We start from the raw sequence: 12,409 nt of genomic DNA on the forward strand, positions 1-12,409 counted from the left end.
GAGAATGTTTGAACCTCTTTAGCCTGTATAGAAAGAAAAGCCATGTTAGTTATGAGTATTGTTGTGTTTATGGTAAACTAGCAGCAGGTTCCCTGAAATCTTTGCAGGAAAACTCAAACACAAGGAGAAGCTGACAAATAGCAAGAGGGCATCTTGTGGCAATTTCCAATATTGCACACATGTATTTAACCCTTGTGTGCTGTAACCCTTGTGTGTCTTTTTTTTTATCAAAAGAAAAAATATACGATGAATACTTTTTTAAACTCAGACTTATTGGTCTTGGCTCATTTTCTGTAAAGAACATACAACATAAATGATAACAGATTTTCAATGACCGCACACTATACACCTCCCCTACACATTTATATTACATACGATGTGTGTGAGGTGTGTGTGCGTGTGCGTGCGTGTGTGTGCGTGTGTGTGCGTGTGCGTGTGCGTGTGTGTGTGTGCGTGTGTGTGCGTGTGTGTGTGTGTGTGTGTGCGTGTGTGTGTTGCAGAAGACGATACAGACTGACACCCTGCAGGACCAGGCTTGAAATAATGCTGGTGGTAACGAGCCAGATTGTCCGCAGCTGTGCAATTAGGACTGTGGCCATCTGAGGTTCTATGTTCTGACCTCAGGGTTCTATGTTCTGACCTCAGGGTTCTATGTTCTGACCTCAGGGTTCTATGTTCTGACATCAGGGTTCTATGTTCTGACCTCAGGGTTCTATGTTCTGACATCAGGGTTCTATGTTCTGACCTCAGGGTTCTATGCTCTGACCTCAGGGTTCTATGTTCTGACCTCAGGGTTCTATGTTTTGACCTACAGGTTCTATGCTCTGAGCTCAGGGTTATGCTCTAATCTAAGGGTTCTCTGAGGTTTTTCAAAAATCTCTCTGGCTGGTGTTTATCTTTTCCTTCATCAATTGTTGTCTTTTTGACTTAGATAAAATAAAACAAGTTAGCAAAGAAAAATTGCAAGTAAAAGGGCCAAAGCAAAATGTATAGTGTATTAGCCTTTATGATAATTTATTGATATCTACAGACGTGATAACTTATTGAAAAGTGAGACGATGATGAGCATTAATGACTTAACTTAAAGAACCATCATTGGCTTTTTTTTTTACAGCCTGCCAACTTATATTATGCCCATATCAGTGTTTTTTAGGCCTAAGTGAAACAATAAGCATATACAATTCATCCATCAATACAGACATTAGTTGCAAACCCCTTTGCAAATGATGGACTTTTGAGAAAGTGGTACCGACAATTCAATCTTGTATCTCGCTGTCCAGGTGTTAATGGAAGAGAGTGCATGAGCCTTAGAGTACGTGACACTCTACCCCATCACAGGATCAGAATCAGAAACCTTTTATTTCCCAGGAATGTTTTCACAAACGATGAATTTTCCTTAGCGAAAGATGCAACATTAGAAATGACAAGTTAGACGGGACAAACAACAATCAACAGTCTTCGACAACAACAGTGCAATGTGTATTAAATTAAGTTTGAAGTAAAGATAAAGTGTAAAGTGTATGTTAAAGTGACATGTGTGTTGAAATTAAAGTGTATGTTAACAATCTGCAGCCTCAGAAATGGATAAATGACCTTGTTAAATCATGGTATAGCGTTATTGTTTGATTCCATATTGTTCAACTACTTATATGTTTTGTTCGTTACAATGCAATTTAATGTTATATTATATTTTCTCCTTTTTGAAATCCACATCATCACCATCAGCATAATCTTTCTCTCAGAACAGCTCAACAACGCACAACCCACACTGTACTAATAACCAGAGGTTAATGGGATGCTTAGCCTTTGGTTAGAAATGCCTCATTCAGCAGATTAGACAAATACCAATGATGGCCTTAATTGGTGTACACTGTCCTCAACTAAAATCACAGCTGCTGTTGTTCGGCTGATATTTAAGCTCTCTGTATGACTTAATGGAGGTCCTGGCAACAAATCTCTGACCCCCTGAATAATAGTGAAGACGGTTGCAAAAATGTTTCTCTATTCAAACAAAATGACTAAACTATAACTAAGCTAATGCTGAAAAAGTTGAATAGCAAACATATTAGTTAGTGTTGTTATCTTAGCTATAAGATATCCTGCAAAGCATAACATGCTTCAATCTCTCTCTCTCTCTCTCTCTCTCTCTCTCTCTCTCTCTCTCTCTCTCTCTCTCTCTCTCTCTCTCTCTCTCTCTTTGGTGCACATTATTTAATCATTTCACATTATTTCACATTATTTCATATTATTTGAGTGTCTATTTTAGTTATCCAGCCGGTAGATGTGTACATGTTTTGTCCACTAGGGGGACTCAAGTGCAACTAAAAAGGCACAGTGGAGTAAATAGTTAATCTTATTTACAGATCACAATTCATTATGCTCAACCTTCGGCTTTAAATTAAGGCACCACTAATATGATTCCTTATTGTTGTTGTTGTTGTTGTTGTTGTTCTCCACATTAAACAGTTACAACAAATATGTAAGGTTTGGACTGGACAAAACAAGACATTTGAGGACATCACCTTGGACTCTATGGAACTGAGATGGCCAGCTTTCCAGTATTGTCTAATGTTTTGGAAACTTAAGCGGTGAATCAATCATTTAAGAAAGAATCAGCGGATTAGTTGATTTTAAAAATAAGCAATAGTCTATACATAAATTGGATTATAGAGAACACAGGTGCACAATATAAATTCCACTATTGGATTAGTTTAACATACATTACAACATATATGGGCAAGCATTAGCCACATATATGCATGCCATTGGCAGATGTTTTGTGTAAGAAGCCAGCAATACTATTTGCACATGGGCGGAATTCCCAATGTATTTATTTATAACCAGGTCTATTGCATGGCAGAGGCAGCCAGGTGTCCTGGTCAATAATGCCATTTGTAACTTACCCACATATATGTATCCCACTGTCAACTCCATTTTTTATTTTTTATTAAACCAATCCAAGTGTTGCTTAATCATTACCTATTCTCACCCTGGTGCAAATGTACACTCCGAATACGAATGTAAAACTCATACGTATATATGTTTTAGTTTAGAGTCTAAAGGCATGCTTCGCCCACAAGGGGGCGATCGAGTACAGCTAAACAACCGCTGCTTTGTTGCAACTGAGTGCTCGAGGTCCCCCTTGTTCATTTATTATATCAGATTCACGTGCCGAACCATACAAAATAAAGCACGTCCAAGTCACCGAATATTATGTTATTGTTTTTATTACCATACAACCCCCCCCCCTCCCCTCCCACCCCTAAAAAAACAAACAAAGTCTGCTTCTCAAAAACAGCTGCCCTGAGTCCACTGTGGTCAAAATGGTTTAGTACTTTGTTTCATCATATATTTTGTCGACACAAGTGCAACCAATGACAAAAGAAAGATGTGTGCGTCCATAGTCTGATCATTTATCCGGTTTATTTTTAGAAACATGACAAGTACCCTAGTACTACACGCACTGTCTGTTTTTATAGTCATCATGTTTTTCACATCGTTATTTATACGTGTGATTTCTTTTTGCTATTGGTAGTAGTAGTATTGTCATTTCTACCCTGTGTGTAGAAATAGTAAGCCACTAGTAGTAACTGTTTCATTGACGTGCAGAAATCTTGCAGTTTTTGCAGGTTTCTCATGCGTTTTGGAGAAAAGCAGTCAGCTCTTTTGTTCCAAGAGCAGATTCAGCGAGTGTGTGCGCCGTGTGTGTGTGTGTGTGTGTGTGTGTGTGTGTGTCTGTGTGTGAACGGCGGGGGGGGGGGGGGGGGGGGGGGTTAGAGAGAAAGAGAGAGAGAGGCTGTCTTTGGGATACAGCAGAGTGAGTGAGGAGGAGAGAGAGAGCGGGATGCTGACATATTCCTGATAGATGGCTAAAATGGCGAAAGCGTGTTCGACCCCAGCGAGCCACCAAACTGTAGGACTGTAGGTCGGAACATGTAGTAGTTGGAGCTGGATATCCGTGTTGTTGTTTTTTCACGCTCCCGTCTTTTCACCTGCACGCTGTCTTCTGCAAGTGCTGGGATATTTTCGATAAGTGTTCAAATGGCATCCACAAGGCGCCGCCGCCTTGTTCCGTGCTTTTGGGGAATACTCCTGAATGCTTTAATCGGTAAGTGGCATTCTCTCATTGCAGGAGTGGAGAGTACAGAGCAGAAGGTGTGCGGGAGAGTTGCGTCGGATAACCGCTGTTATGAGTCTGCTGCATGATGCAAGCAGCGATACGGGCGCTGCTGACCAGTAACACTGAACTTGGCCCTTCTCCTGTGTCCGTTAGTATTTCGGTTGCAGATGCCAATGTGGACTAAAGACCGGAGTTGTGTGCACTGCGGAATGCTGTACCAGCAGGTTACTGAGTTACACGGCGACACTTAGAAGTGTATTCAAAGTTGCATTTGCAGAACTTTAAATGTTCGAGCAGGCTATTGGTGTATCAAGTCTAGGTGGCTTATGAGCACTTTTATAATACATGGGAGCCACGTGCAACGAAGTCGGCAGAGTGTTTAGTTTGTTTTCAAATGTATGTGAATGGGAACGCGATGAGAGGAATGCAAAGACTCTTCTATTGAAAGGTATCCAATTGGTGCATTGAGAAAATCACGTTTCTTTTATACAATAGCTGTGAACTCTGCAGAAAGTGATTCCTGTTCTGCTGCTGTTGTTCCCATGTCTTTCTTTTAATCAGGTGTCCCAGGATGTAAAGTCATGGACTGCAGATTCAGAGCCCCTTCCAGTGTTATTGTTCAGCACATGGGCTCAATTAAAGCACTATTACATATGCTTTAGTGAAACTTAAGTGAACCAGATATTGGAGTTTACGCATATAAGTTTGAATGACAATTAAGCCTTTCACCTTAAATTCAAAGTTAACAAAATTGTTACTTGTCAACCCTTAAAACATAACTTTTAAAAGTGATATCCTTTAAGAAGAAGATGGATGTAGATGTTTGTTTTCATATCAGGGGACTTTCATAGTGTTCTTGATTGGTAAGTCCTTACAGCACACCACTCTGTGGCAGGGTGAAATGACAGTGTCTAAGGATAGAATAAAAGACTGTGGTTATTGCCTGCTGGGGAGAATATTTGTACAGATTCAATGTCACAACTGTCCCTTTCCTCCTTTTAAAATGTTTTTTTTGCCCCTTTGTTTGCTATGATAGACAGCTTCTCTCTCTTTGTGAGGCCCCCTAATTCAAAGGCAGGAGAGACTATTGAGTTATGCAAAGCATACCACACAGGGACCCACAATGGCCACGGCTGGAATCATAAAGGACATACAGTGGTTCGTAATATGTTCAGGACTGAGAACAGAAACTTCAGAAACACAGCTCTATGATGGATGTGGTTCCAATCTAACGATCCCATTAAATAAAATAAGCTCTTTTTAAGTATGTGTCAGATATTAGATTCAGTTAAGATTAAGGCACTTTTCATGACATTTTAAGCAGAGTTGATAAGAAGTAATAGCAGGAATATTTGCATTAGCTCTTTCATGGCATGAAGAGCTGAAACTCTGTCATTCAGAGGATGATGATATGAAAGTTTGAGTCTATCAAAGGGCAAGTGTTTGCTTTGAATGGACTGACTGAGATGGCTCGCCTCAAAAGACCATATCGATGGTAAATCAAAGCACCCAAGAAAAAATACTGAGAACTTTCAATTCATACCTGTTTATGTTCCTGCACTTTGAAGTATTGAGAAACTCATTCATTATAAACCAAAGCTAACAGTTTGTAGTTTATTCACCTATAAGATACTACAGATGAATACTGGGAGACAAGATTGTACAACATTGAGAGGTGAATTGTGCAACAGCTGCGCTACATCTACCACCATGCCAACACATGGACTAGTTCTCAGCATTCATGTGTTGCATTTTACTCCCAATATGACTGTCATTTCTGTTTAATCATCGCTGAGCTGCTGTTATTATAACAAGTAAATACCAGCGAGCTTGAAACTACATGCTCATGAGTATTAAGGAAGCCAGAGAATTAAGGAAGCTAGAAATAAAGGGTATTGATTAATAATTTGTCAAGCAGAAGCCATAGATGAGAATACAATCAATACTGCGTGCATGATCTATACACTTTGCTGTTTCAGCCATGCACACATATACTTGATCTAAATGCAAATATATGACTTTTGCTGTGCATGGTTGAAGGCACCTTGATAGTGACATTTAATAATCGTGTAAGTCTATTCCTGTTTATTACTCACCATTTGTGAAATATAGTTGGCATGCATAATTTTCCTCGAAGTGTAACTGCAGCATCAGCTTTCCATCTACAGTTCAGTGAGATTAATGGAGGTAAATTGACAATTCCTGTTGAGTGTAGAATACATTTTTCCACATTTAGAACACACCGAACACGATGGAATATGCAGGAGTCCATCAATGCAAGTTCAATTGGTTATTTCGAAACACAGCATGTTGTATTTGTTGATATGGTGAATATTTAAGAGTGAGCTGCAACAGATGGATGCTAAGAGAACAAGGTGAGAAAGCAGTTCATTTAGCAACACAAACTACCTACATGGAACAAAATACAATATTCTGATATGTCATGTAGCATTTTTAAGATACTTATACTAAATCTAAACAATTTTATAACTTCATATGATATGATGTCGCCAAGCAGTTTTCTTGCCAGAAGCCTGTGGCGTGTCCTAAGCTCTCTGATCTCTATCGGTGATACTCGTTGTGTTAACTCCATCTGTCTGGCAGTAGCTGGTGTGTGATCCTCACTTTACTGTTGCAGCAGTAAAACTTTGTGCCAGGCAGCCACACTTATCTGTCAATAGTAAGCCAGGGCATGAGCCACACTTGGCCGACACTTGTCTCTGGTCTCACCCAGTAATCCGACATGCTCGTGTCTCTTTCCTCTGCATTAGGATGTGTGTGTGTGTGTGTGTGTCCTTATCTAACCATGAAAATCCACGGCTGTATTATGTCTGTGAACATGTGTTTCTGTGGATAGGCCGTGTACTTGCCACCAGTTTCCACAGCTGTGCTCTCCTCTCTGCAGCATTCACAGGTGGCTTTAATCACAACACAGAGAGCAATATCTGCCTATCCCTTGTTTCTTTTAGCCTCTCTTATCTCCTGTTTCTCATTTGGGTCTGTTAGATGATTCAGCACTGTATGCAAACAAGATTTTTCTAATCTTTTTCACACTGTTATTTGTAACCTCCTCCCCATCCGCAGCTCTGCAGCCAGTTTCTCAAGCAACTAGCTATATCCATGTAGAAAGCCAGCCAAAGAACTTTTGACATTGTTTGAGCGAAATTGACCTGATTAGCCTGATTGAAGTAACGAGGAAGTATATACAACATCAATAAAGTTGTTTAATCAACTCCGAATCAATGCCATTGTAACACATTGAACACTCAACTGTGATCCTGTTTGCTGCAAGGCGTGATAACATTGACTAATGTCATTTGACAGCGTTGAAAGCACATGCAAAGCCTTCAGTATATCTGTCAATCTGATCCGATGAAAAACACTCATGTGTGTTACATCCTCAAATTTGTCCAGAAGCATGTTGCTCAGTGTATAATACTTTATTTGAGAATTATCCATAAAGTGTGACTGACTGGCTGTGTGGCTGCAGGCTCTTTGTTAGCTATTTTCTTCTCTGCTGGCTGCTTCTCAGATGAACACATTTGATCTTTGTTGGACCAAAAGAGATGGAGCTCATGTGGCCAGCATCAGGTTTTGGAGAGTGGGATCACTGCCTGCCAGCTAAGGGTTAAATATTTCTCCACCACTACCCCCTTGTTTTTCTCAAGTGGTAGCACTGATGTCTTTCTGGTCCCATGGCCATTTACTTTCTGTGCGTGTTGAGTGAAAAAAAGGAGGGGGGGGGGGGGTCACAAAAAGAAAGGAGAGCAAGAAGAGAGGACGAGTAAATGTTTCTTTGCATTATACTCTATATGTGATCTTCATGGAGGAGTGTGTCAATGAATTCCTTGTCCACACCTAAGGGGAAGTATTTCTCGGCTGGAATTTAAGGGATGAAGCCGGAGGTTCTCTGTTTTGACCCTTGTGCTTTGCCCCCCCGTCTCTACTGCCCTCCCTTAGTCCCCCTCCCACCAGATTCCAGGGCCTGGGGCAGAGACTGGTAGTGCTTAGTCCATCAGCAGCTGAAACATGATACCAAGAGAGCCCGCTAAGCTCCTCTTTTATAGTACCAAGTCAGGTCAGGCTGTTTACATCCTTTATTTATTGTTCTCCCGCTCCCCCTATTTTACCCTCAGATACTGCAGTTACAAAAAAAAAAATGGTCCTCTCACATCACTAAAAAGTTAGAAGCATCAATACAAAAATGCACTCAATCATATATCATTTAGTGTTGAGTAGTAAAAAAGAAGACAGCTCTCACGGTGACAAAGTTGTCCAATACATTTCCATGGGACTCTAGCCTGAAGGTAGCTCAGTCAGGGTTATTTATCTGGGAGCTGTAAAACTTATGAGCTGCGATCAGTGATATGATAAGGAACATTCTTCTTGTTTGTTTGTGTGTGAGGTTTGATGTGAAAATGTTTAAGCTGTTACTGTTGCAGTACTACATGACCCTAGATAGTGAGTAGGTATGAACCGTAAGTTAGGAATGGAAAAGGAATTAATGGATGAGTAAATTTAGCTTCAGTGGTGTGCTTTATGGTGGCACTGCTGCTCAGTACCTCAAGTAGTTTCACCATGACAACTGTGAAAAAAACTAGGAGATGAAAGAGACCTCGTTTGGCACCTCTTATTGACAAAGTTAAGAATGAACCGTCATGCTCAACTATATAGTTATTGTGTGTGTGTGTGTGTGTGTGTGTGTGTCTCTTCAGGTGTGATGTGCGAAGCGGAGCTCTCCTTCACGCTGGAGCCCAGTGACATCATTGCTGTACAGGAGCAGCCCCTCATGCTCCACTGCCAGGTGGACGGCATCCCCCCAATTACGACACAGTGGAGGCACAACGGTCTGCTTTTAACTCAGGACCAGCATCACGTCACCTTCATCAATGGCTCACTTCTGATCGCTCACTTCCAGAAAACCAAATCCCATGGCTCATCTGATGAGGGTGACTACGAGTGTATGGCCCAGAACTCTTTTGGGCTGGTGGTGAGCCGCAAGGCTCGTATTCAGGCAGCCAGTAAGTCTCTTCTTTTGTCTTTCAGTGGTGTAAGATGTATGACACTGTGTGTGCTTGGGGGTGGTGACGGCATGAAAGTGTTGTTTTTTAAAAGTTCTTTACGTTTAGTTTGATTGCCTAGATTCATCCGAGTATTATTCATATTTAAACCAACTTTCCTGAAAGGAAATATCATAAATAGGTTTTAATTTGAATCTGGTTTTGAATCTTTGTGTGTGAGTTGTTGTTATCCTTAAATTCCGACTTAACATCATCTTAAATGGTTTTACCTTGAGATACCAACTCAATAGTTTGTCTGGGCTTAAACATGTTGTCAGTTCATGTCATGAAAACACATCATAACTGAGCAATGCAGATATAACACACAAGCAGACTCTGCAACCACATCCATACATTTGATTTTGTTGTGATCTGTGTTCCCGACAAATGTAAACAATGTAATTCAAACATTAAATAATCACATTTACGTCCAGTGCCAGTCCTTAGGGTATTGCCGTGCGGTAAATGTACTTGATTTTCCCGGGTGTGGAGTCATTTGAATATTTGAATTTCATTCTTTGAGTGTAATGAACTTTCCTATGCTCATCTACAGTGCTGCTTAGAAATTCAAGCTTTTGAGTTTAGCATTAACAAGTGCTCATGCTGAGAGTCTCCAAGCTGCTTTGTAAGAGTGCAATAAGCTTGAAGCAACTCAGCAGCCCACTCACTAGAGGAGGCGTCCAGATAAATCTTCTCTTGCTTGACCACCAAATCTCTTATTTGAAGTCACTCTAGTTCACGCTTAGCATTACGTTCTCAGCATTGTTGCCGTGGTTCATTTAAATTTTCATCATATCATCGTCAATCTGACTGTCTGTACTCCTCTCTTCTCTTTGCTGTCACACGTACACAGTGCATGTTTCAACCTACTTTAAATCCAAGGCATCAAGGATGTGCACATTCCTCTGTTAACATGCTGCGATGTTGCAGCAGCAGCTTTAGGAATAGTGTACTGTTCGACACTGTGTTGAGTTAAGACTTTTTGAAGGCTCCGTTATATATACTCTGTAAAACAGAGACGGACAAAGGCTCGCAGAAGCCTGTTGATTCCCGGGCAGTGTGTAGACAGCACACTGCTGTGCTGTTGTGGCCAATACAGCTTTTCCACTCAGCAGGATAGGGAGGTTAGCATGGATGTCTCACTGGCCAAAGGGAAAAGTCACTTCAGCTCAGTGGCTGGCGCTGTCAAACACATGCAACCTTTTAAGGCCCCCTTCCATTTCAAAGGTCAGATTTGAGCAGCTATTTAATTGCTTTTTTTAAAAAAAAAACTTTTTACTATTGTGCCTCAGGAAAAAGTCTTCAGTATGGTCTGCGAAACTTTTCTTTGTCACAGAATTGCTTTGTCATAGTTGGTAAAAAAGCCAAAGGAAGATGAAACATGTTTTTCTATTTATTTATTTTTGGATATTGACATAATATTTGTAAGTGTTGCAAGTTTATCTCAAATTGTCCCTCGCAAATTGTGTGTATGTAATATTCCTTGAATCAATCTTTTTATTTCAAGGTTTCAATACTGTATGAACGTATCAAATTCAAAATTATGCGAGCATGGAGCAATCTTGAGCTCTGAAAGGCTGATGTGAATGTATATTTAATCTTGGTGAATGAACCTGACCTGTATGGAGGACAGCCAATGAATTAAGTATAAATAAATAAATACAGGAATGAATAAATAATTGCATAAATAAATACAGAAATAAATAAATCCATGCCTGAATAAATGTACATAAATAAACAAATACAGGAATAAATACATATAAGTTATACCTAAACAGGACATCATTAAATAAATCTATTTCTACATTTCTGTATTTTTTTCATTTACTTATGTCTGTATTCATGTGTCCACACATATTTCTTCATTTATTTATTTCTGTATTTCTGTGTCGTTATATGCAAATGAGCAGGCGCAGTCTGAACCTCTGTTTAAAGCGTGATTGGTCACGGGAGTGTGATCGCACCTGGTATGTTGTGCTCCACTGCTTCTGCCTTGCACATGTTGTTGAAGTTGGCAAGTTCAGCTAACCGTTAGCAGAAGTCGTCGTTAGCACGTGGCAACATGGCATTGTTATTACAAACCATTTCAAATCAATTGCGATCTTAAGCAGACGATTTAGAGAAACACGTTGATAAGGACATTCTTCAGTTGTGGCTGGATGAAGGGGGCCACATCCCGCTGCAGGTCTGCCGACATTTTTCCGCCGACGAGCAGAAGATGATCATGACTACATCTGATGCATTTAAGACCAATAACGATGGCAAAGTCTAATGGTGCTTTCACATTCAAAGCTACGCGAATAGCGAATATACTGGCAGTAGTATATAAATTAATATATTGTAACGGACTCAGAGACATGTAATGTTAACCTGTTATGTTAAAAGTGTTATTGTGTTAACAGAAAATAAGTTGTTCTAGCTAAGAAGACTGGTTATTTTAATTACTGGGTTCAGGAGGTCCGTGAATGTTGCATGAGCTGTATAGCTGTGAAGCCTGTCAGTCATCGTAGCTGAGCAGAGCGAGGGAGGTGGGGGGTTGTGTGTGTGCGTGTGTCTTGCGGGCCGGGTGGGGGGGGGCGGGGGAGAGTCTACAACCCGGAGCGGACGTGCGGCTTTCACAATGTTCTACGCATCGCGAACACTGTTTAAACATGTACCACTCGCAAAAAAACAAGCTGTGATGTTGCACTTTTCATGACGTCAATGAGGAAGGGAGCTGCTTTTTGTCCGGTGGGACAAAAAGCACTAAACCTGCTCGGAACCAGGTTACGATGATTTTTCTAAACTTGCTTCGAAAAACTGAAAAGCCTGATCCATGTCTTCCTAGCCTCAAAATTGTCCAGCTGACTCAGTAAACCAGGTACGAAATACAGGCCCCAGGTCTGCCAGCAGCTGCCGTGCCAAAGCCATGAGAGCTGCTCGCCTACGTGTTAGGGATCGGTTGCTTCTGTCTCGTTCCCCTACTTGACCAATCCTGTTCACCAACGAGGTTTGGACCGCTCCAGCTCATTTGGATATAACGACACAGAAATACAGGCATAAATAAATGAAGAAATACAGAAATGTAGAAATAGATTTATTTCATAATGTCCTGTTTATTTATAACTTATATTTATACATCCCTGTATTTATTTATGTATGTATACATTTATTTAAGCATGTATTTATGTATTCCTGTATTTATTAATACATTTATTTATTTACTCCAGTATTTATTCGTACATTTATT

At 40.4% G+C, this 12,409-nt stretch overlaps 1 protein-coding gene across 1 annotated transcript in view; it reads left to right on the forward strand.

Moving 5' to 3' along the window:
* The first annotated feature begins 4,041 nt into the window (after positions 1-4,041).
* The window catches only part of igdcc3 (immunoglobulin superfamily, DCC subclass, member 3), a 51,177-nt gene continuing 42,809 nt past the window's right edge, over positions 4,042-12,409 (forward strand). Inside the window, exons 1-2 of the mRNA XM_068574999.1 lie at positions 4,042-4,108; positions 8,836-9,141. Of these exons, the coding sequence (XP_068431100.1) occupies positions 4,042-4,108; positions 8,836-9,141 (373 nt within the window). The remainder of the gene's footprint in view (positions 4,109-8,835; positions 9,142-12,409) is intronic.

The sequence above is a fragment of the Clinocottus analis genome, unplaced genomic scaffold (assembly GCF_023055335.1).
Source record: "Clinocottus analis isolate CAN_PGR_092001 unplaced genomic scaffold, fCliAna1.0.p SCAF_1, whole genome shotgun sequence".
Taxonomy (NCBI): Eukaryota; Metazoa; Chordata; class Actinopteri; order Perciformes; family Cottidae; genus Clinocottus; species Clinocottus analis.